Here is a 24,976-nt window from a genome sequence, read left to right on the forward strand (position 1 = left end):
AATCCTCTGGCAGGTACTGAAACACTGTAAAGAGATTTCTCAGAAACTTTTTCTCTACCATAACTTTCGTCTGGCATTAGAACTGGTAAGAACAGAAAAGAAACTGAAGTGAAATTATAATATACAGACATCAGTTTATCTGTAATATTTCAATTGCTAAAAACTGAGACAGAACTTCAGTATATTAGCACAGCAAAACAAGGCACTGTGTCTAAATAGGCACTGTAACTATGTCAGTGGAAGCAATGAGTGCCCACACAGACTTGTGGGATGCGCTCACCTCACAAGGACTTCGGGTGTCTGCTGAGATGGTGTCAATCCAGCTGAGGACATCAGGGTCTCTGTGCTGCCTTTCACTGCCTTCAAAGATAAGGCAACATTATTTCCCAAAGGCCCGTTGGAAATCAGTCCTGTCTGAAATGGGAAGAATGAAATAAGAAACTCAAACACCAGCCAGGACAAGAAAAGCTAATTTTTCAATATGATTTACTTATAAATGGCAAAAATAGGATTCATTAAACTCCAGTCTGGGCTTTACTAAATACAAATTCTTGAAGAAATTTGATGGCATTTATCTGCAGTATAATATAGCAAAAATGAAGTTTAACTATTAACAGGGTATGTTATGTCTAATTTACTCCAGCTGAATTAGTTTGCTTTATGTTTGGTCTGGTACATTACTTCATAGACCTTCAAACTATTAAAAATTATTGCATTTTATTATTTAACTTGAACTCCCGTTTCTTAATCATGATGAAAGCTTTCGTTTTTTTCTCTGTTAAGAAATAGTCAAGTAACTCACTGGCACTAGCCACCTCGGTGTTACAATGGGGTGAGCAGACACCTACAGAAAGCAAACAAAAGCTCAATTAAAAGGTGGAAAGTAGCTGAGAACGTTATCAAAATAGCATTGCCTCTCAAAACCTCCCCCAAACAATCTCAGATATTTGCCCCTCGTTAGCCTTTGAATCACAGTAGTGGAGTTGTGGCACCCACTGAGCACAGAGCCAGACACTCACTGGGAGCAGTTTCAACTCAGTGCTTCCTTCCAAAGGAAAGAATCCATCATCTTTTAGTGCTTTGGGGACAACCTTAATCCAGAGCATACTACTGTGAAGAGTGTAAATGTCCTCCTTCTTCCCCATTTCTCTTGGTGCATAGAGTGTAACTCCATTTTGCCAGCATAGTTTGTAAGAGATTTCTTTTATCTATATGAAAGGCTTGATTAGTATTACAAGTTTACTTTTCAAGTATTTGTGTGTATATCTATATATATATACAGACATATACATATGCACAGACATCTTCCCATATAATTTTTGAATTATGTATTACTGAACCCTTAGGTATCCCCAAAAGTGTGAGAAGCAGGTTGGCACTTGCAGCAAAACCGTACTAGAGGCTCCTGTGGCACACATACAGGTTCACTCTTCAGGTTCCTTCATTTCCCCTGCAAAGCTGTAAAATCTACACCCCTACACCAGCCACCCTGCAGGTGGGGACCATGTGAGCAGTGATCCCTGTCCATCACTTCTTCCCACTGCTGCAGATCCAAGTGTGGCAGACAGACACTAAAGCCAGAGAAGAGTTCATGAGTAAAAATCACGGTTGTGTGCAAAGGAAGAAATCTGGGTTTGAAATACATTTACCCGAGGTGTGGCTTCTGTAAAGTCAATTAGATTTTCTGTCAGTGATGTTAAGGAAACGTCCTGGTCATCTGGAGTGCTCTATGGAATAAATCAGTTTTTAATTGAATTCCCAGTAGTAACCACATAGGTCTACTGAATACTCTAGTGGCTCCCTGAGTTATAGACCAGTATCTTTAACGAACACCACTTTTTACCAGGCCTATTTTTTCAAGTCTTTCTGTTTGAGCTTTTTTAATAGCCTTTAAATTTCCCTTATTCTCATTAATGAACTGGAAACAATATCATTGCCCTGTAAGCAAGCAGTGAAATTGTCCCTTCCCCTCTGTGAAAGTGGGGTACTGCACCATTTGAAAGGTCAGCAAGGTCTGGAGTGGGGTGTTTGAACTCGGTGAAATTTATGATTATTCAGTGGGATCAACTATGTAATACTGGTTTAGAGGCCAAACAGCTACAGGGCAGGGTGTTTTGGTCATCCAGAACAACCTGTCAGTTGGCTCAAGTAAAGGCAGCACAGGTCCAACGCTATTGGACTCTGCTTTTCTTTGGAGAGGGACAAAAGAAAATCAGTCCCCGAATCTGTGCTCTTCATGAAGTCCAGTTAAAAATTACCTTAAGGAAACTAGAATATAACAAATGAACATCTAAATTTAAACTTTTCCTTCTGTGGTTCTTTTGATGGGAACTGCCTATGTCAGAATTTCATCCCTACAGTCTCCTCACTGGAGCATAAAATCGTTGGGATGCATGGGGTTCTCCACCAGTGTGAGAAAAACAACCAGTTTAGAAAAATAAGAGCTATGCCAAGAACCGGAAGGGACACACAGAAATGGCCTTTGGAAAGATCGTGCAGTGTCCCTGCCTGCTTCAGAAAGCACTCTCTGGCATTCCCCAGTGCCTGGCATTCACAGAGTTATGAGAGGCATGCAGCAAGGTCTGCTGGGCTTGCCTGAAGGCATCGGGAGCTCAGAATGTCACATAGAAACCTTCCAGGCTGGCAGGTGTCGATACCTTTGAAACAGCAGCCTCCTCAGTTGGAGCTAGATTAGCTGGAATTAGCAGGTCCTCGTGGTTAGAGTCAGCATTGTCCTCATTCAACGTCTTACTGAAAGGGGAAAACATTCTCATTAGCACCCTGCCTGGATAGCATCGAACAGGACTGCTTCCCAGATAGCTCAAAACCTTGACACCAGTTCCACGGTGGCAGGCAAGAGTGATGTTCGTATGTTAATGTAAATGCCTTCCAACTACCTCCAGAGATTACTGCTCTGTCTCACAGTTCCAGTTACAGCTGTGTATAGACCCAACAGTATCGAAGTCTTCTATCTCAAAAGAGTTTCTTCAGCTGTTGTGTCTAATTTGCCTGAAGCCTTTCCTGTCATCCTTTTATCTTTCTCTTTAGAGCCAGGGGCAGCAGGATGTCAGGAATCTCAGTCCTTTCAGAAGATGAGAGAGATTCACTTTACTGCTTGCAAGGATACTCACCCTGAGGCCTGACCTACACTGATTAACTGCTGTAACATTAATTAAAAATGCATCCCTAAACCTGCATAGTTAGATGCAGCCTAAATGCTCAGCAACTGTTACTCATCTTTTCTGACCTTTTCATCATAATCTCCACGTGGTCCTCTTACCCCAGAAACACGTTTCTCCAGAATCACTTACGGAACAAAGGTATTTGAAGCAGGGATTGCTCTCAGCTGCTCTCTTGGATCTTGAAATACCGGACTGGTTGCTGAGGGACTGCTCTGTGATTTGCCTGACAGCATAATGTTCCTGGCACAAACCAACAAAAAACAAACAAAACAGAAAACAGGTAAAACCTTCCATGGAAAGCTCTTTATGAATCACTTGTTACAATAAAGTTTTGGGGCTGCTAATGTACATTTTATTTGTACACTTTATTTATAGTATTACCCTCGCCTCTTTGAGGTCTGCCACGTGTGTATCTTCACAAATGGTTAAAAAGTTAGATGTTGCAACCTTTTAAACTTTTTCAATGCCTGCAATCCCACTGGAGCCTGCAATCATTTCATATTTAGTAATTCTCAGGAAATTGTCACTGTCAGGGATTTGTATACAATTTTTTTTCTCCACCAGTAAACACCTACTGTGAACAGACCCATCCATCTCCCCACACTGAAGCTGTTCACATTTCAGAAATAATTAGAGATTGAAATTGCCATTGTAAAATAGTCGTCACATATAGGAGAATAAAAAGGATCTGTATTATCATGTATATAATAAAATTTAGCAGTTATAACCCTGGTTTTCATGTCAAAACCACTTCACACTTGGGAGGTTAAGGTAGCCTCTGCAAGGTAAAATGCAATGATGACTGAGCCACCAGCATACCACACTAAACTGCAGGTTCTCAGTTCTGTAGTGGGGTAACTACACCACATATTTCTTACAAATCTATTCACTACCTGGCAGCAGCCTCCTGAATGTTGGAATTCTTGACACCTGTCATGCTGTCATCTTTTCCAACCTGAGAGGAAGAAATTAACAGAGACATAAATTTCTGATACCTGTTTCCATCTTGCGTCACTTCTGAGATTCACAGTAGAGCTGAGTGTCTCTATCCCAGCACAAAAACATGCTGCTCATCTACAGCTCAGGGATTTAGAACATCAATTCCATGTGACAACTTCAGTGCAGAAATAAAAATAATTCACCGACAAAGCCAAATAAAACACCATTATTTGCTAAGGAATTTACTACAATATGCAAGAAGCCCAGTCTTAATGACAGAATAATTGCTTGATTAGAAGGCAACCTTTGGAGGTTACTGTCTCAATGACCTCTCAAACCAGAGCTTGCACAGGGTCTTGTCCTGTTACCTGTTGAGTATCATCAAGGACAGAAATTCCTCCTCGGGGAACCGTTATCACTGTGGAGAAAGGCTGAAAAGCCTTCTGACTCTGCCTTGGACAAGACTCTTGGAACACCCTTATCTGCAAGGCACCTTCTCCAATATCAGGCAATTGAAGAGAAATAAAACATTTGAGAGCGTCACAGCTCGTTCAGTTGAGTATTTACCTTGTGCCCTGCCTCTGCCTGGGCCTTCAGGATATTGCTTTTGAGATCTGCTGGAAGCCACTTTGCTGCTACGACTGGGCTCTCGATTGCATTATTAAGACATTTATCTGTCAACTTCACCACTTCATCCTAGACATGAAAACATCTTTATCAGAAGCAGTTTCCACATAGACAAGTCTGGGCTGAAGTTTATCAACATCTCTAAATAACAAGGCTCTGAAGCCAGAGGAAAGTCAGCAGATTTATACTGAAATGAAAAAGCAATTTTCCTTGATTTTGGAACCCAGTTGTAATGTCACAGCAACACATAAAGTAAAAAAAGCACAATGCTTAAATGTGGATATGCAAACTGCTGTGCAAAAAATACAGCGACCAAGAAATGAAGTGCATCCTAAAACTGCAGCCTAGTTTACTGATAGGAGATCAACCTAACAGCCATTATATCATGCTAGTAAAAGTTATAGCCTAAGTAAAAGTTGTTAATTTACTCTCAAATGCAAGTTGGGAAGATTTTTAATTTAAAATCCACTTATGAGTTAGACCAAGAGTTTAATTAATGTGCTACTACCTCTCCCACCACTGATGATATCAGAGCAAACTGGCAGCCAGATACATAACGAAGAGAAGTAAGAACGAGATACCTTTCACTACAGTATATTTCATTATGAGAACAGCATTTCTTAATTATAAAATGTTAATTAAGCATTCAATCTACTAATTGCTATTTGATTAGTGGCAGAAGTTAATTAGCTGAGTGAAAACTAAACCCTGTTGACCTTCCTTCTGAGGCTATGACTCAGCAGGGGGAGACAGAGTCCTGCTTTCCTCACCATATGCCATGGTCTAGGGCAGACTCTTCTCAGGAGGCAAGTGCTGCAGGACTGCCCCAGCAGGGACAAACCTGCTGCACTCCTACCTGCACCAGCTGCAGAGTGCCCAGGAGGAATGAAGCCCATTGCACAGAGAGAGCAGAGCAGAGGAGATAAAAAGAGGTGAACACCAGTCCCCCCACAGCTCTCCATCCACCTTCAGCTTTCTACATTCCCTGGAGACACTGGTGAGAACTTACAGTTATTTGGTCTTTAGAGTGGGGAAAAACATTTCCTTTTTTTGTTTCCCTCTAAGTCACCTTTTGGGATATCCAAATAGGTTCTTAGGAGACTTTCTAAAGGAGAATCTGTTTTCAAATTTTGACCCAGTCAGCAATGAACTTCACAAAATATGCAAGGGTCACATCAACATAAAAAGCTATGAGGACCAAAAATCAAGTGCTGCTAATGACTATTGCCAGCAGATATTAAGAGCTGCACCTTCACATAATTCATGAAGATCAACAATTATTAAACATATAAGTACTTTTATCTTAGAGAAGCTGCTGAAATTGCCAAAAGAAATAATTACAACTGAATTATTATTATTTGTACAGCTGTAGCACCCAACTGTGATAATCTTTAAGTCTTTATGCTGGACCTCACTGAAGCAGATGCCATGTGTACCTGCAAAGCATTCTGAATGCATTATTCCACTAATACAATAAATCTGATCATTTTAACTGAGCACGTCATTACACTGGTGCTTGAAGTACCATTTTATTGTTTAACTTCCTCTCAGCTTCCCCCACCTGAACAATCAATTTAATTAGGTCACTCTAGTCTAGTAACGATTAGACTCCCTACTTTTGAAAAGCTTAGTACTACTACAGAATATTTTAATAGAGCATAAATTTCATACCACCAAGGAAATATCTCCCCCAATATTAATGACTCATTTTTTTCAACCCTATTTTGCACTTGAAAAAAGCATAGGTGTATTACAGGCTTTTTTAATGAAAAAAGCATGTAGCTAGAGGGAAAAGCATCCGGCACCTGCTAATGCCTCAAGATATCTAATTTACAAGACATTTCATTGTTCACACAAAACGGTAAAGCTGCCAGGGTTTGTCATTATTCTAGCTCATTAGGAATGTTTGTCGTTTCCATGGACTAGACAAACTACACTTGTACTGTGTTCTCCAATCAAACATGGAGCTAGGCAGCGATGCAAAAAGGCAAGGAAAGATTAAAGGCAGCAAGAAGGCATACGATCCCAATCCTTTGTGCTTCTGAGTTGTGCTCCTGGTGCTACTAAAAATCACTTTGTGCAGGAAGCTGGAGCCTAATACAGGCACATTTTGGAGCAACTTCCATGTATTTACAGACCACAACAAATTCAGAAAAAGTAAACCCTCATGTTCTTGCATTTCTGACTTGGGAGCAGACTTTGAACATGGGCAAACAGGGTGAACCTTTATTGTTCATTTCCCTTCAGAAGCTGATGAAAGCAGAGCATTGGTGTATTTAAAGCTATTTGCTCTCTTTGTCAGATCTGGTCACTGCACTAGTGAAAGCTGGGAAAGGACAAAGTCGCATTCTTCCATCCCAACAGATTTTGGCAGTGAACAGCAGAGAAGAATGAAGGCATTCATTCCCGTGCTTCCTCTTTTTCTCCAGAAGAGCAGGGGTAGCTAGATAAATATTTCCCTATCAAAGAAATCAATCAGGATTGATTGATTGCAAGTATAGAATTGTCAGGCCATCTCTGTCCCCTGATGGAAAACAGTTAAAGATTTTTAATTAACAAAGCTGAAGTGAGTTGTCATATAAGTGTAATGAAGTTTAGGACACAGCTCTGCCTTCATAAGTAGAAGGGTAACACTTTTCCCCAATGCATTTTAGCAAACCTCTTATGTACTGTAACAGTTTCTACATGTGCTGAAATTTGTAATCACACACACTCAGAGAGAATGCTGCAATATTGCATTCCCTCTGAAATAAGAGCAAGCTCCAGGATTTAAACTTATTGCTAGGTTTTAGTGGATATATTGCAGTCCCATACAATTCTGCCAGAAGAGGACACCACAAACATTTATTTTACTAATAGATTAAGAAGAAAAGTAAGTACAGGAGAAGAGCCCATAGGTACCTTTTATAACAAACACCATAAATGAAAGCTTCTGTGTTTTCTAAAGCAGCCTTTAAAGACAGGAAACAAAATATTTTTAATAGTGACTTTTAAGCCACTCTTTTCAGGACTGGTTTCCAAACCATAAACCTTCCTCTCTGAAGGGTGTGCTCATTTGGCGCTACTGTAACCTACATGTCTTTGCAATCTGAAGCATTGGGAATTTCCAGTATGCAGAGAGACTCTAATCTTTGTCTATCTTTTTAAAACAAACACCCCCAAGTGACTTCTTGGTAAGCTACATCATAGGCAGAAAAGTTTTATTCTATCTCTTCTACCTTAAAAAATCCTCCAATGATCTAACCGTCCATTTTCCTAATATAATTCGCACTTCTTTCTTGAAAGCTGAACTGTCTTACTCACCTACTGGCATGCTGTTGATGCATAATTCTCGGTTATGCAAATATTCTTGCTCTCTAATCAGGTTACTCTCTCCCCAGTATCTACAACCTTTAAAGTTACTCATGTGACAGCAGCTGGATGACTGTGACTGCTCTGTACTGGGAGCTGTTTGTTAGATTAGCTCATTACAGGAATCTTAGCTTGCGTATTATACATCAGCCACAATTTAAAAACCACTGAAACAGTCTCGGTTCATTCTCTTCAATGAATTAAATGTTTTTCCCCTCTTTCTCTGAACCAAAGTGGAGCTCAACAGGGCAAAATATTCTTACATAAATTGTGTTCATTTACTTTAGTTTATGTAGAAGCAGTGTTTCAGCTAACAGGACCTACAGTCTACTGACTAATCTTCTTAGAGACCCGGTAATCTTTGTAATGCACTCACCAAGCAGAGAGGTGCACCAGGCAGCCCTGACAGCAGCCCTTAAAGGGGACATGAGCCAAGCAGCCTGCAGCACCACCCACAGCAGCAGCCTTCTCTCACACGGAGGTTGAAAACAAATGCTTAGGAGTGGGCTTAGCTCAAACGCACACTGCTAAACACCTCTCCTGGCACCTGGTTCCTGTTACTATTGAGGGAGCAAGAAAAATCATAGCTGCTTCACTCAAAGTTAGATAAATCCTCGGGCCTCCCTGCATGGGAGGGTAGCCTAAACAGAGATAACACTGTCAGATGTTTCACTCTCTCTGCTTGTTCAAAACACAAAAATCTCCCAAAGCTTCTGCATCAGAGAAAACAGAGTAATGGAAAACTAAATTTCATTTTTTAAAGCTCATTAAAAAACCCAAAAGAATATCCCGTCTGGGGGCAATTTTCTGATAACCAGTGAATCCATCAAAACTCACTGCTGTTGTAAGGGAGGATCCTGGCCTCTCCATCCCTTCTAGCAACACTACTTATTTTCACTATGGTCCTGCATTTCTTTGACCCCTTCCCTGAACCTATTTAACTCACTATTTACCACCTTAAAGAGCAAATTAAAAACCTAAAGAAACCCAGCACCTTAACAAAAAGTTCAAAACAAAGGCAGGAAAAAAATTTGTTTTCCAGTTTGTAGATACATTTGTTAACTGAAACTTGCAATGACTTCTGGAGGTGAGAGGGGAGAGAGGGAAGATGGAGAAGAAAGAGTGAAGAGGAAAGGAGGGAGAAGAGAGCCCTCACCCTGCTCAGGGCACTCAGGCTTGTACTTTGGCCCAGCTGCCTGTGAAGTGCAGCCTGCCTTGCTCAGAGGGATTTGAGAGCAGTAATCAAACCACATCACTCCTCTTTGTGTAAACATGGAGCACTAACAACTGCATCAGAGAGCAGGTACAAACTGATTACAGGAGGGATGGATCATCAGCAAACTTGACTAAAAACGTCAGAGCAACCTTCTCAGAACTGAAAAATACCAGGAAAGCAGCTCAGCTCTTCCAAAAAGAGGTGAACTACCCAACAACATGCAGGTAGTAATCTACAGATAAAGACAACTGAGAAACATTTCAAGCATTTATGCCCTTTACTCCCACTGATTTTAGAATATCTCACCAGGCTGCAGTCTGCACACATGTAGCTTTGGCCCCATTTTTATCTCACTGCCCTGTCACACACAGGTTTATATATCATAAAGCATTTGTATTTCCTCTACTATCCCCCCAGTATTATTCACTCATAGTCTTAGAAGTCTTGAAAACAGACCAAGGCAAGTGGAAGAGTTTTCAGAATGATCTGAACTAAATTCAGGACAGTAGCAGGGAGAACAAAAGCCAGTTACCTGTATGTTTATGTTTATGTTGGGATGCTCAGTCGGCACGGGGCTGCTGCGCTCTGTCTCCAGCTGTTTCAGTTTTAGGAATGTGTCTTCAAATGCTGGAAATGACAATAAAGATGTCATCTTCCTAATGTTACCTTGGAGTTATTTGACTTGTAACTTGCATTATTCCTGAATACTAATTACATAGTTTTGACATGCAAAAAAGCACAGGGATGGGGGAATCTTCTTGCTCAAGCTTCGGTGCAAATTTCAAGGCTGCAGACTGTGTGCACCAAATCACAACAATACTCCTGGAACTCATTTACCCAGCCATCCTCACAGTGAGTGAGCAAACACAGTTAATTGCTTAGATGGTTGCACTTTACTGTATTTGTGGACAGTCACATGCATTGAAGAACTGACTTTTTCCCTTCTATCTTCATCCTTGTTTTCCAGTAATGGGTAAAATTGTCCTTATGTATATAATCTGAGGGAGCTTCCTAAAACAGTTCTGCATTTTTCGTAAGGAAACAATCTCATATCAACCTAATTATTTAATCTTGATCTCACAAATCATAATAGGGAAAAATCTGTCAGTTTGCTTACGATCAGAGTCTGCTTTTTCTGCAGCAGTTTCCTTCGTGCCAGGAGGAGGACAATTAACAGCCTCTTCTGAATCTCCTGTTGCCAAGCCAACCACTGGACGGCCAACGGCATCATCCACACAAGTTTCTGGCAACTCTGTGCTGTCTAGCAAATCAACAAGAGGTATGCTGCAAAGGCAGAAAGATGGGCAGAGAGACGCACAATCATGTTACCACTCTTCCTGTAACAAGAAAAAGCTTTAACATATGCAATCACCTTTTCCAAGCTGTCTTCTGCTGACCAGCCACAATCTAGAAAAACTGTTTCAGGTAACTAACAGACATTGGCTTTTGTGAGCTTAAGAGACATGAAAAAGGGAACATTTCATGTCTGTATAAGTGACTTCAGAGTCACATAGCAGAACAGGTCCATGTTGCCTGCTGTGTCATCACATAGCAGTGGAAAAAGTGAAGAGAAGGAGGGAGGTCTTAATCCATGAAATACAGTTTTTGGAACAAACATTTGAAGTTTTTCCAACAAACTCAATGTACCCTTTAGGATTTTTACAAGAGAAAAACAAAAGCTACGGTGAGGGAAGTTGGTATCCTAAAAAGCTGTTTGTGGAGCACTTCATCCAACACTGGTGAGCAGAAGAGAGGGCAGAAGAGTGCACTGCAGAGAACTGAAATGACACTTATGGTCAGGCATACCTAGAACCAGTTTCAGTTTTGTTAACTTCAGCAGAGCCATGAATGTAATCTTAGCAGTCACAGTGTTTTAAATGAACCACAGCATGTACTCTGTACCCTGTCAGGATCATTTGTTTCACCTCCTTTGGTTTCTGACGGAAATGTCTCCTTTTAATTTTGCCCTACGAGCTGTATTTTCAATGAACAAGGAAAAACAATTATAAAAACAAAAATGATATTATGATGCTTGTGTTGTGCAAGCAGTCAGGAATCTAATAAATTTCTCTAAAGCTTGGGAACAGCTAAAGCTATCCTAACAGCAAACTAACAAACACAGAAAGCACTGCTGCACAGTGCAATGGTTAATCAGACAGCCTGTGCACACAACTGCAGCTTTACTGCTGCCCAGTTCAATCAACAAACACACTCACAATTTGGCTGCAATATTGATTTAAGAAGAAAAATCTATCAATTCCTTTGCAAGTCCTGTCCCAAATATGAGAACAATGATATCAAGCCCATACTCACCACAACAAAACCTACCCTTAAGCACAGACAAGTGAAGTTTTCTACTTGACAGTTTAGACCAGCTTCTCCCTTACCACTACCAGGTTAGTGCCTCATGCCTCTCTCCAGCCCCTGGAACCTGGGAGCAATGGCCTGTTGTCACTATACAATCTCCAGGAAAAAAACTCCTTCCCCTCCAGCTCAAGCACACAACGAATCCTTTCAATGTTAAAAATATACCTCTGAAACAGATTACAGGATATCACTGTTCTAGTGCTAATAATGTACGAATCATTGTAAGTCAATTAATTTCTGTGAGGCAAATTGAGGCCACTGGCTTGATTCTCTTAAAGCAGTGCAATAAGAAGCTACTAGCAAAGCAATTAATAGGAAAATTTTTCAACCTCCTGTGCAGCCTCTCTCTGCACCACTAATGGGAAAAGGCAAACAGCACACAGTCTTGCAGAGAGGGAATGATGGATAGAGATTTAATTGTTAGAACTAACAGACAGGAAGAAATGCTCTTCCAATTAAGGCAACAAGGAAAGTGAGACTGAATCCCATACACTACTTTGCTGATACATGAGTCAAAATGTTTTATAACCTTCACATAGAGGCAACAATTTTCTTCCTATTTTCTGTCAGTTTTCTGTAAATAGTCTCCAATCTTCAATAAACCCCATTTTAAGAAGTTCGGATTTTACCTACAGTATGGAGTTGCAGAGACCGTGACATTTTGAAGGATAAGCTGCTATGAACTCCACATCAGAGTTGATGTAGAGCACCAGCAACATTTCTTGCCCCTCAATCTCCTAATGCTCTTCTTAGCATTGTAGTACAGAGAAAACACGTGAAAAACGGAAATTTTCTTCCTTAATTGCTAGGATAATTACACTAGACTTCTCCTTCTCATGACCACTATGGTAACATTTACTAGACAGACAAAAGAGTTGATTCAAAAACTTGCCTACTACAGATAAGGGCAGTCTTGATATCTAGCAACATAATCAAACTCTGTGTCTAGTGTGCTCCAAAAGCTGTGCACCATCCAAAAGCTGTGTACTACTTATATGAGATGGTCAAAGTTTGCAAAAACACCTCACTACCATTTGTGCCCTGGGATGGAGACCTGGCTGAGGCAGCACAGACAAACAGGCTGAGTCCCTGCACCTTCACCCCACATCAGGACAGGGCCTCAGAGAAATAAAATGAATTTTAGATAAACTCAAGGAAACCTCCTAAGTCAAGATTCAAGTAGGAATTGACCCCATCTTGCCTTCAGATCCCCTGAAACATCTCCTGAGCCACCTGACATAGGCAGTCAATAAGAAGAAAGTCACACTTGGGAGACCCTCAGCTACTGGAATTTGCGGGCATGAATTCTCCAAAGAGCATCAAAACCTTTGAAGCCTCCCAGACTCTTCACCCTCTTCAAAGCACCAGCAGGTGCTTCATAAATAGCCACACTATGGAAGCAAAAAGCACAAAAAACTTCAATCATTGCACAGAATTTCTGACATCTCTTATAAAATAGTGATGAACTGGCACACCAAACATAAGAGAAACTGTCCAAGGCTTCCCAGGAAAATCAGGTCTTCTACCACAGTCAGCTCCCAGTACTCAGGAACTGAACAGGCATTATTAGCCTTCCACACACCTGCATTTACCCACATACAAAGGGATAGTTTGAACTTTGCATAGTAGTAAGTGCTGGGATTTGTCTTCAAATCAACTTCTACCATCATATTTTAAGATATACTCTCTGGGAAATGCTGATAAAAGATACCAGGAGTTCAAGCCACATGAATAATTATGAATATAGGAATAATCAAGGATTGTTGTGCATGTAAAGGTTTGTCAGCCCATTAACAAGTCATTACATGCTCAGGGAGCTCACACAGTTAAGGAAGTAGCTACTCCATTACTCCTGCTTTTTGCCTGGCCCATATATTGGTACAAATATGAACCACACAGCATTCAACATATAACATGACTGAAAAAGCTCTCAGTTAAAAGTGATGTGGGTTTTAATTTCCTAGTTGAAAAGCAAAGCAATACTTCATGCTAGTTTGTGAAATACAATCTTCAAAATTCAGTAACCAAGTCCTACAAAAGAGGTTGCTCTCCTGGAAACATCTGATTTCCAACAGCATGAAGTACCATGCAACCTCATTTATTTTTTTCAAACTGGTAGTGACACAGAAGAGTCTCTCATGTGGACTCTGCAAGGTAGGACAATAGTATGACATTCTTTGTTAATTTTCTTAGCTTTGGGCCAACCGATGTTGTAACTGAAGGTAAGTAGAGTAGTGAATTTGAGCCTTTACAAATTGTTTTTGCCTAAACAAAAATGCACAATATTAAAAAAAAAAAAAAAAAAAAAAAAAAGCAGGAAAAAAGCTCCTTTTTTTCCAAGTGAGGAAAGCAAAAGTCCTGGGGATGTAAGACACCACAAATGGAGACAGCTCACACACATTCAGTTTCTAATCAAGTCAGTCCCATATTCCAAGAATTCTGCTGTCTCCCATTTGTTTGAAGATAATTCCAAATACTGACATAGCACAACACATACAAGTCAACAACTACAGGAAAGAAAACGTGCTTAGGAAAATGTGCTGAGTGCAGAACCTTTAGGCATATTAAGCAAAGATCTGTCACCACAGAAAAACATCCATGTGCTTCCTCATTGCAATTCATAAAGGACATGACCTGTCCCTGTAAAAATGCAGCTTGGTGGTGCTGGTACCAGTATGATACAATTTCTTTGTCTGTTACTGAGAGCTGTCACCCACCCTAATAGAGACTAGGATAATAGCTCTCCCTAAGTCATGAAGTCTTACCAAAATAACCCCGGCACAGAGGAAAACGGAGCCTCAGGATGTATACAAGAATCAAAGCCATGTGGCAAAAGCATGCCACATATAGCATATTGAAACAAACCAGTTCTAAATTATCCATTTTGTTCTAAAGGCAGATGGATTTCAGGCTGATTCCTCATCCTGAATCTGTCATTGAAAAAAATCTTGATTTTCTACAAAAACCTGAGCCACAGCTTTGATTACCAAACTTGCTGTGAATTCCAGGGCAGTCCCTGACCGTGATCCATGATCAGCAGGGTCGCCAGCCTTCTGCTCAGCACTGGTCAGACACCCTGGAGTGCTGTGCCGAGCTCTGGGCTTCCCAGGACAAGAGACACATGGATATACTGGAAGAAGTGCAGCAAAGGGCCACAAGGACAACAAAGGGTCTGGAGCACCTGAGCTAGAAGGCAAGCCTGAGAGCTGGGACTGTTAAGCCTGGAGAAGACAAAGCTCAGGAGGACCTCACCAGTGTGTATAAAACCCGATGGAGGGAGTAAAGACAACAGTCAAACTCTTCTCAAGGGAGCCCAGAGAAAGGACAAGAGACAATGGGCACAAACTGAAATACAAAAAATTCTATGCTGAACTGTAACCCTAACCACAAGAAAAAACCTGAATTCTCTTCCTGTGAGATTGGTGATACAGTTCTCTGGAGGGTGTGAAGTCTCCATCCTTGGAGATACTCAAAACCTGGCTGGCATGGTCCCAGACAACCTGCTCTACTCAATCCTGCTCTTACCATGGGGGTGGGACTGCCTGATCTCCAGAGGCGTCCTCCAGCCTCAACTACTCCTTAACTCTGCAACAGCTGCATAAAACTTCTCTGACACCCAAGGACTCACACACTACTTACAGCGGCCTGACCTTGACAAAAGCACATCTGAACTTAAAACTCTGCAATGAAACTCCCATTTGTTATTGCAGCAGTGCTCTTGCATTTTAAATACAAAACTATCCCAAATTCCTCCATTCAAATTAGTGACTTTTTCTCCCTCAACTACACACTATAGGATATTGTAAAGTTAAACAATTTTTTTTCATTTGCATATTCTCATGCAACTTTATAAATAAGAAAGAAACAAATGGGTTTGCTTCACTCCAAAAGTTCACAACATCTGCCATTCAAAACCTAAAACTAAAACAAGCACAAGAGATTGCTCCAATCAGCTTGGTAGGTGTCACGGATCTTTAGTTTACAGCTTGCTCATACGTTTTATTAGGCAGAGTTGTAAAACAGAGACTCATATTTCATTAGCAAACTCTTTCCCCCCATCACATGCAAGGGTAAAGAAGCCAAAATATCTTGGGCTACACTAAGTTATGTCCTGGCTGACACTTCTTGGTTATTCAGGTCTGGATATCCGAAAACAATGTTTTTTTTATTTCTGGGTGCTGTGGCAAGTCGAAACATAGTGAAATAACTTTAAAACCATGCAAACAACTCTTTATCTTAAAAGCTAAATATAAATTAACTTTAAAAGCCCTCTGTTACAATTTTTCCTCCTTTTTTTTAATAGGAAAGAACATTGCAATTTAAAAGCAACAAACTTCGGAAAATGCAAGAAAACACAGTGTGCTCAAGGGTAAAGGTTGGTTCTTCATGTTGTTAAAGGCCCCTAAGAATACCAATGAGCCATGAAGCTGGAGTCTTAACCTCTGACTTAACAATTAACCTCGTGAATCATATGGTAGGACTGGTGTTTGTCAGAAATCTTTCTGTTTCTTTTCAACTGGACCAGAAAAGCAAAAAAGAAAGTAAAGTTTATAAAAAGCAAAAAATAATAATAATAAAAATTACTCTTTTCCTTTTTGACAGTTCTGATAAATTTATTCTTAAAAAATTGAAAATAATTCTACTCCATTTCCAAACAACATTTCTCAGAAGAGGTCTTATTGACAAAGAAAAAAAAAGGTTAGTTTTCAGATCAACCATGTATCTTAGATATTTTTACATGGTCATGGTTCAAAAGGAGGGGCAGTTACATCCTCTATTTCTCTTAGATTTTTGAAACAATATAATAACCCAGTAGTCACATATGTAGTTTTATAACAAATGTGACTTCCTGCATGGCTCTCAAACCCAGCTAAAAAAAAAAATGAATCTTTTGGTCATTAGGAAAAAACTTTAACACAACTGAAAAAATGTATCTATCTGTATGCGCACACAGATATACTGTTGTTAAAGTAAGTGTGATGTGTGGCTTCTAGTCTCTAAGTTGTTTTTCTTTAAAGACTTAATACCAGCAGCACAATCTGCAGAGCCTTTCTAACAAAAGCTTTTGCCCCTCTATAGTCAGCCTGGGGTGCGTTGTCCTTATCCCAGAGGGAGCTCAGGAGGTCATTTCCCAGCCTCTGCCGGGCAGCAGTCCTGAGCTCCAGCAGGACCCAGTCAGAGACTGGTCATGGTGGCTTGCACCGCGCAGGCAGCGCCGTGCAGCCCCGCGTTCCTGGCGTTGCGCTCATGGACGAACGCGGGGCACTGTCCGTCCGCGGGGCACTGTCCGTCCGCGGGGCACTGTCCGTCCATGGCGCGGCTCCTCGGCGGGGCCCACGCCTCCCACGCGGCTCCACCACGGTGACAGCGGCTGGCGGCGTCGGGGGGCCTGGAGCAGTGGGGAGCGGGAGGGGGAGAATTAGTCAACGAGCATGGAGGAGGAAGAGGGTGGAAAAGTAAAGCAAAGGTGAGGGCAAGAAGACTGATGCGAAAAGACAAGGCAAAGGGGCATTCTTAGAAGGTGAATACGGAAGGGAAGTAGCATGCAAGTACATGTGCACATAATGAAACTGCCAAATAAACCCCTTTCAGCACAACATCGTGCACAATTTTGTACAAGTCCAAGTTGACAAGTTAAGCTTTCTCTCTCTCATGTATATGTTGCTTATACTTCCCAAACGTAAAGCACTTCATATTTCAAAACACTTCACAGAACTAAGCAAGAATTGTGTGCATTTTACAGATGGGAGAAAATAATGTGATGGAGGAACAGACCTCAAGTATACCGCATAATTTATTTGCAGAAAACAAGTTTAAGTGGCAGCTCTAAATGTACACCTGAAACAAACATCTATAAGCAATACCAGTTTTCAAAGTGACTGAAAAGTGCAGATTCTAAAGCAAATTTAAAAAAAAAAAGAAGAAAAAAGAAACTCGGAAAAAATGACCATTACTGTGCAGGAGCAAACAGTAGAGCAAATGAATCATCCACAATTTAGGTGACTAAGGGATCAATACTATTGAAGAAGTTGCCTGCAGCTATAACTTGTATTAACATAAAAACTTATCTGGAGAAGACCCATTTTACAAAGGTCACAACACAAACTAAGACCTCATTTTCCAGTTTTGTATATGAAAGCATAATGATTCGTCAATTTTAAATTTAGAATTCCTAAAATCAAACCCACAGAAACGCCATGCACTGTTATGGCCAGTCTATGCCACAGTTGGTATAAAGTCCTCCAAAAGCTAGAAAGAGGAGCAAGGGAGAACAATCATCACTTTAAAAGAGCATTTTGAAAAATATTATTACGCAGGAGCCCCTAATTAGGAAACTGGAAGGCCTCAGGCACAAACATCTCCCGAAGCAGTAAGGACAAGCAATCTACTGAAAACAGCCAAATTTTAAAATACTTTTAAAATGGACATTGATCTGTTAGCTATTGTCTGTGTAGCACTAGGGTCCTTCACCTGTATGTTTTAGCAGAAGCTGATAAAAGGTTCACTCACATATCAAAAGAGTGCTTGGAAAAAAACACTTAATAAACCACTAAAGTAAGGAAATTCCTAAAACAAAGGTATTCCTTCAGTTTCATGTAAAAGATTCAATGTAATGAGCCAAATCTAAACAAAGTGGAAGGATTGTTGCTGTTCACATAGAGGGGTCAGATGGCCTTCAGCTCAAATTCCACCTTCTCACGTTCCAGAACAGCCAAGCAGACAGCTGAGTTGGAAGATCACATGTGTTAAGGCAGGCAAGCAGAAAAGCATGCAGGATTCACAAGAGTAGTAAATGATTAACATTTGAGGATAGTCCTCCTTTAGAAGAGACAGGATTTATACAAAGGTCGCTCATGTGTAAATTCACAATTTTGGTTTCTGTGAAACACACTGAGAAAGTGACCCGTGAATACCGAGGGCTCCAATCCCCAACAATTCATTCCTTTATTTTACCATTTCTCTCATGTATGTGCTTAAGAGAAAGCTACAACCACTAGCAAAAAAAAAAAAAAAAAAAAAAAAAAAAAAAAAAAAAATCCTTACTTATCACACAGTAAGGAAGTAAATATTAAATCTTTGTCTGCTGTCCTAACTTAGCAAATAAAGAGCTTCTTGGGGAAAGACTAAACTTAGAAAGACACTGATCATGTTTTAGGTTTTCCAGACTTGCAACTAATATTCCAGACCATTTTCAGATCCTGCAGACCAGTACAGCTTTCCTGTACTGATAATTTTACAGGAATGAAAGTAAAAACAAACCAAAAAACCAAAAACAACCCAAAAAACCAAAGCCATAAATACTAAAATCCTTTGTATCTGGCAAACTACTTTCTACAATGTGGCAAAACTGCTGTTGGCAGCTGCAGCATTAACATTTTAAATTAAAGGAAACACTGACATTAGGAAGGGATTTAAGCTGCAAGGTAGCCAATACAAGCATCTGCCAAGCAGAGTACAGAAACCCAGGAGGTCGGGACCTTACTTCTAAACCCCTTCAATCTAACTATCTACAAAATCCACAGTCCAGAAGATTTTGGTGTTCTCAACAACCTTTGGCAAGCTCTCTCTAAAAGAAGACTATTTTTCTGACAGAAAGCAAAGATAATTCATGCAGAAACAGGCCAATTAAAGACAGTAGCAGTTGAAAGGAGATCTTGTTAGCAGCACCGAGACACCCTTGCAGGCACAATAGCCAAGTCACAGCCCCCAGCAATAAATATGTATGTTCTGGCAATTACATTAACCTAACCCCACTTCCCATGTAGGAAACCAGAATGTAACTAGAGTCCTGACTCAGCTCCAAACTGCTGTCTTTTTCCTAGAGATGGATTTGCCCTTTATTACGGGCAATATTGTTTCCAGTGAACACAGTAAAACCAGAAGACAACAACTTTCAGTAACAATGGCTCAAAGAAATGTAACACAGACACAGTAGAAGCACTGCACTCTCAATTAAAATGCATCAGTTGACAACAAGCTTGTTTTCTTTAGGACACACTGTTTTGGGTTACATGCATTTGTATTTTGCATTCACTCCCACTCTTCTATACAAACACTACATCCTGCAGCAGCTGGCATGTAAGCTGAGATTCCTGGACAATGTTAAGACAGACAGGCTCAAGCTCTCAATCCTAAAAACAGGCATAACAAACCAAAAACTGAGTGGGTATAGAGCCCTCTCTGCTTCAGAACTGAAGCAATGGGATTTCAGTAAGCAACAGCAGCCTTGCAAACATGAGCAGAAACATTAGCACAAATCGGGTACCCAAGAAGAGCTGGTCTGGAGCCAAGTCAAACATTTCCACCAAAGGAAATACAGGCGTCTAGCATTCATCTTGCAATTAGGCCAAAAGAATAAAAATAAAACCATGTTGAGAATGCTGAAGAATAAAGATGCCACCACCTTTCACCCACCACCACGGAAGGAATCGAGCGATCAACAGGATCCCACCATAGACAAGCACAGATTTCAGATACTAGATAAATCAAGGGCAAAAGAAAGAAAAACAGCATTGATCATATGTTCTGATTGAAATGTCAAAAAATGCAACTCAAAGCAGAATTACCATCCCCTTTATCATTCAAAATTGATAGTATTTAAATGAATGCAATTTACATAATTATAGTACATTTGTCACAGCACCGTTAGAAACAGGTATCATCTACTTGTAAGAGATACTGAAGCAAAGCAGATTTATATGCCTGACAATGGGAGAAAGACCCTTTCTCTTGAGGGCTGAAACTGCTTAGGATAAGAGCTTTGGTGTCACTCCATTCCACCATGACTGCTCCTGATTAGTCTGGCAGAAGCCAGAATTTCCCTTCTAAGATAAGCTATAGGCACAAGAAGCCAAAGAAGTCAAGATGATCTGTGCACAAGTACTGGGTTGATGCCAGTTTTGGTTTGAAAATAGCTTTGCAATATAGAAGTAGTTTAAGAAAAGTTAAATGACATGTACATTTATCAATCTTCAAATAAATCCCCTTCATTTTGAGATGCATCTAATCCATAAAATAAATACTCTGATTACATGAAATCAAAGCTCTTATCTTAAGCTTATGTCATTTTCCTCAAGCTCCCATTCTGCCCAAGCTTATGAGAAAAGTCAGCTTGCCTATTTCAGAAGGTTCAAAAGACAATTCAAAATACCAGTTTACAAGGGTCTGTATTATCCTAATATCAAGTTGGGCCCCACGATACCAAGCAAAGGGTTACAAGCTAATGGCAAATGAGAAGGACCCAACTCTCTCCAAGACTTGAAAATACTACTCATCCTTAATTCTTTTAGCCCCTGAAGAAATTTTCCTTTGGTTGGCAGTGACTAAGCCTGTTGTCCTCACCTCTCCACACACAATTCATAGGAAAAAATCAGCTGCATCATCCCTAACTTGATTGTCAGCTTGCATCAGAGATACAAGGATGGCAGCTTATTTAAGTACAGATCAAGGAAAAGCTACTTGAATCATGTGTAAGCAAGCAGAATTCATTTCCCAGCAAAGCTGAACATACCACTTCTTATCTTGCTGGCTGGCTCCTGGGCTTCTTGGGAGGTTTTCAATTTCCACTAAGACTGGTGCAGAAGGAACTGCTGTTAGGACAGGTAGGTTTGGCTTTGCATTCCAGCTCTTTGGAGACAGAATATAAACAAGTTATTATACACACATTAATGAAGTGATGACACATTAAAGTGAACAAAATATCAACACTTCTTAAGCACAAAGCTAAAGCAAGGTAGTTTTCTTCCTTTATTTCCCTAGCACTGGGTATCTATAACCAGTCTTTTACAGCACTGTACACAGTTAACAGTAACATTCAATTGGTCAATCACTGGATTTCAGGAGAAAATAACAAAATCTTCAAATCTGTTGACACACATGAAAATTGCCTTTAGAAAGAATGAAAGAGAGTCCTTACTTGTGATCCATTAGTTTGGCTGATAATAGCATTGTTTGCAGCACTGAAAGACATGAAGAATTTGAAACAGATTCAATTATTCAATTTAATCAGATCAACAAACGGTTTCTGCAGGCTGGTGAAACTGTAAGGACTTTCAGAAAGAGAGTCTAAGATATTTCCAAAGTATTAATGTCTATTCAAAAAATCCTTAAAAACTTCTGCTTTAGGTCAGTTGTCTCATCCTAGAGATCCTTAGTTAAGGGTATCAAGTTATTTTTCCCTTGTTCAAGCTGTAGTTTTTTCTGTAAACTCATCTGTTTTTAACTCTTCCTTTCCTAAACCAGTTGGGTTTAAAACGTCTTCCTGATTCAGCAACAGAGATGTGGCATTTCTAAAGCAAAAATTGTATCATTTTAGTTAAAACACCCAGCAAAACGTGACACTGTCAAAAGCCCACGTACACGCTGTAGATATTATGTTTGTTCCATAACTAGAACCCTCCTGATCTGACATTTCACATCACAAAAGTTTATCAAAAAAATTGAAGCATTTCTTTTGCATACAACCACTAATGGACTTAAAAGCAGCTATTCAAATTTACATGCAGAGCAACTCAGCACAGCATTAATAATAATTTTATGTTATTAAATATTTACTATATTTGATGAATTAAATAAGACCCATATCCCTATTCTTGATGATCTCTGAACCTGCAAGAGACATTTCACATTTTTGAGAGAGTTAAAAGCAGTAATTATGCATTATAGATTTCATGCGAAGCAAGCCTCTTCTCCAGACTTCTAACTTTTTTAAAAGGCTCCCACCTCTTAAGACCTGTTAATTTTCTGATTTATGGTCTGGACAACAGCTATCCAACCTGACAAGCTGACAATTCAAATAGATTTCTCTATTTATTGCAATGACTCTTCAGAATTATTTTATTTAAAACACCATGATGTCAACACTGAACAAGCTGTTCCTTGCCCTTTTCCCCCTTCATCCTTTCTGCATCGAACAGAAATATTAAGGAATGCCTTCTGACTAGCACATTCGCCTGTTCTGGGTTAACACAAAAGAAGGGAACAACATACATCTTTCATGATGCATTTCAATTAGCAATACTGGAGGGTAGAGTTTCAGAAATGGCATAGCTTGCTGCAGAGACACAACAGTGCCACACCTAAGTGCAGATCAGGAGACTGCAGTCTTATCAGGAGGAGAAATTGCACATGAAGTTTCTCTTCCCACTCTCAGAATGACCTAAGCAACCTGAAACTCGGACAAGGGCATGACAACACAGCATGACAAGAGCACTAATTAATCAAACAGTCACATTTTGCATGCAGAGGATCTTAATGACACGCAGTTTTGAAGAGTACTTTCCCATTGTATAGAAAGAAAAAAACAATACAGGAAGTCACACTGCAGCCTTGTCCCCACACTTCTACACTTCTCCCACTCTCATGAAAGAATCACCCCTGCTACCACAGACAGCAAATGTTGGGCTGTATTAAGCTTGCTTTGAAATGCTATTTTGGTATTTCTTACCCACCTCACCATGGTACTTAATATCTGTGAATATCTACTTTTTAAAAAATAATTTGGTTGAAACTGATCATTGCAGTGCTCACAAGTTATTAGGGCAAAGGACAGACCTGAGTGATGTAAGTTTCTTCACTACCAGGCAGCTCCTTTTAACCTGGTTTCTACTCTTCCCTTAAGGAAGGGAATGAAAATTATATGATTCAGATACATATGAGTAATTTACATTGCAACAGCAAGTGTGAACCTACACATCCAGGAAGACTTTTAGTAGAGAAATAAAGAACTGAAAGGCTTTCTTTTCAATGTTATTCATGCATAGAAATAAATGCAAGTGTAATACAGAATATAAAACCATCAACTTATTTAAAAAATATTCATTTTACTGTCTTTTTCCTGTCTATGACCTTCACTGAATGAGGTACTTCAGTCACACAGCTGGAGCAGGCAGACTTCAGGTAGATCTCACACAGTTTTACCTGATCTCTTTACATGGCAGCACATGAACTACAGCTCATATCCAGCAAGAATCATAGCTAGTAATCAACAAACTTCTTTGCTAGGTAGTAACCGAGTCTGGCAAAATTATCTGTGTGACAACAACACAGAAGCTTTGCTTTGAACACTAATTTTTACATGAAGCAAACAAACACAAGACCCATGGCAAAACCACAGTTAAGAGGACAACACTATATCCCTCCTTCTGCAGACATGTGCTGAAGTACAGGTGCCAAACATCAAAGACAGAAATTCAAATACTGGAATGCATCTTACCTTGTTTCTTCCAGTTTAGCAGTGTATGCTGCAAAAATATAAAGCGTTAATTAAAATTTAATTTATAATCTGGTTATCAGTTAAATATTAATTGCATGATTAATAAAAATAGCCTAGCACAGCCTAAAAAGTAGGTAACCAAAAGAGGGAAAGTTGAATCAAAAGAGCAAAAGTTGCACACATCTCACGTATAATGTGTGAAAAACAAAATCTAAATCAGAAAATAAAGAATCTGAAGAGCAAACTAAAGCCAGATTTAAGCAAGTATCTGAAGGCAGACATGGCTGTCACACTTGACCCATGCAAGAGTGGGAGTCAGAAAAAAGGTATCACGTGCTGTCAGATCATGACAAGGAAGTGCAGCTCCAAACAACAATGAAAAAAATCTCAATGACAGAAATTTTTAACTCAATTCATAAATTTTAAATTCTATCATTAATATATCACTGTTTCCTGGGCCTAAGTTTTCCATCTTCATACCAAGACCTACTGTGCAATTTTCATGGGTATTTTACCTGCCAGGCAAGCTTTGGACACAAGTTTATTCTATAAAATACCTGAGTTCTCTTAAATAAGTCAAAGAAAACCTAATTTTGAAAAGTCAAGAGAAGGGCAAACAACTACAGGAGAATTCCTACTCGGAATTTTTAAAGAAGATTATTACCTGATTCTCACATCGGATTATAGTCCTCAGAATGGAAATTCTTTTACCTTTCATTTGCAGTGTTCGTCTTGAGTATCTCTTGCTGGGCCTTCTTTCAAAAGATGCTGATCTCCTGGCTTTGTTGGTCTTTGTGGTTTGATATTCTGTTTTCCCACTAAAAATGCCATGTAGAAGTGCAAAGTAGTAAAATAAATCATTTGGATGAATGTGATGATAGAATAGAGATAACAGAGATAACACTCATAAAAACACCACATTTCTATTTTAAATTCATAGCTTACTATCTCATGTCAGTTCTAATAGAACATCCCGAACTCCACACTTCAAAAGACCTTCCATAAAAGAGGATAAGAGTTTTAGAAATATTCTCTTCTTCACCCCATTTCCCCAAGACAAATGGAAGAAACAACAACTTT

At 39.8% G+C, this 24,976-nt stretch overlaps 1 protein-coding gene across 8 annotated transcripts in view; it reads right to left on the reverse strand.

Moving 5' to 3' along the window:
- EPB41L5 (erythrocyte membrane protein band 4.1 like 5) overlaps positions 1–24,976 on the reverse strand; it is a 55,897-nt gene that overhangs the window by 5,148 nt on the left and 25,773 nt on the right. For 6 of the 8 annotated variants that reach the window (XM_058839313.1, XM_058839311.1, XM_058839314.1 and 3 more), the window contains exons 13-25: positions 24,608–24,714; positions 23,897–23,924; positions 21,599–21,641; positions 21,194–21,309; positions 10,433–10,599; positions 9,848–9,942; positions 4,689–4,817; positions 4,076–4,137; positions 3,312–3,422; positions 2,658–2,751; positions 1,650–1,727; positions 803–844; positions 281–414 (exon numbers count right to left, since the gene is read on the reverse strand). In XM_058839313.1, the coding sequence (XP_058695296.1) occupies positions 281–414; positions 803–844; positions 1,650–1,727; positions 2,658–2,751; positions 3,312–3,422; positions 4,076–4,137; positions 4,689–4,817; positions 9,848–9,942; positions 10,433–10,599; positions 21,194–21,309; positions 21,599–21,641; positions 23,897–23,924; positions 24,608–24,714 (1,206 nt within the window). The remainder of the gene's footprint in view (positions 1–280; positions 415–802; positions 845–1,649; positions 1,728–2,657; positions 2,752–3,311; positions 3,423–4,075; positions 4,138–4,688; positions 4,818–9,847; positions 9,943–10,432; positions 10,600–21,193; positions 21,310–21,598; positions 21,642–23,896; positions 23,925–24,607; positions 24,715–24,976) is intronic. The other 2 variants (XM_058839318.1, XM_058839312.1) reach the window with 2 other exon arrangements.

Source organism: Poecile atricapillus, chromosome 5, assembly GCF_030490865.1.
Source record: "Poecile atricapillus isolate bPoeAtr1 chromosome 5, bPoeAtr1.hap1, whole genome shotgun sequence".
Taxonomy (NCBI): Eukaryota; Metazoa; Chordata; class Aves; order Passeriformes; family Paridae; genus Poecile; species Poecile atricapillus.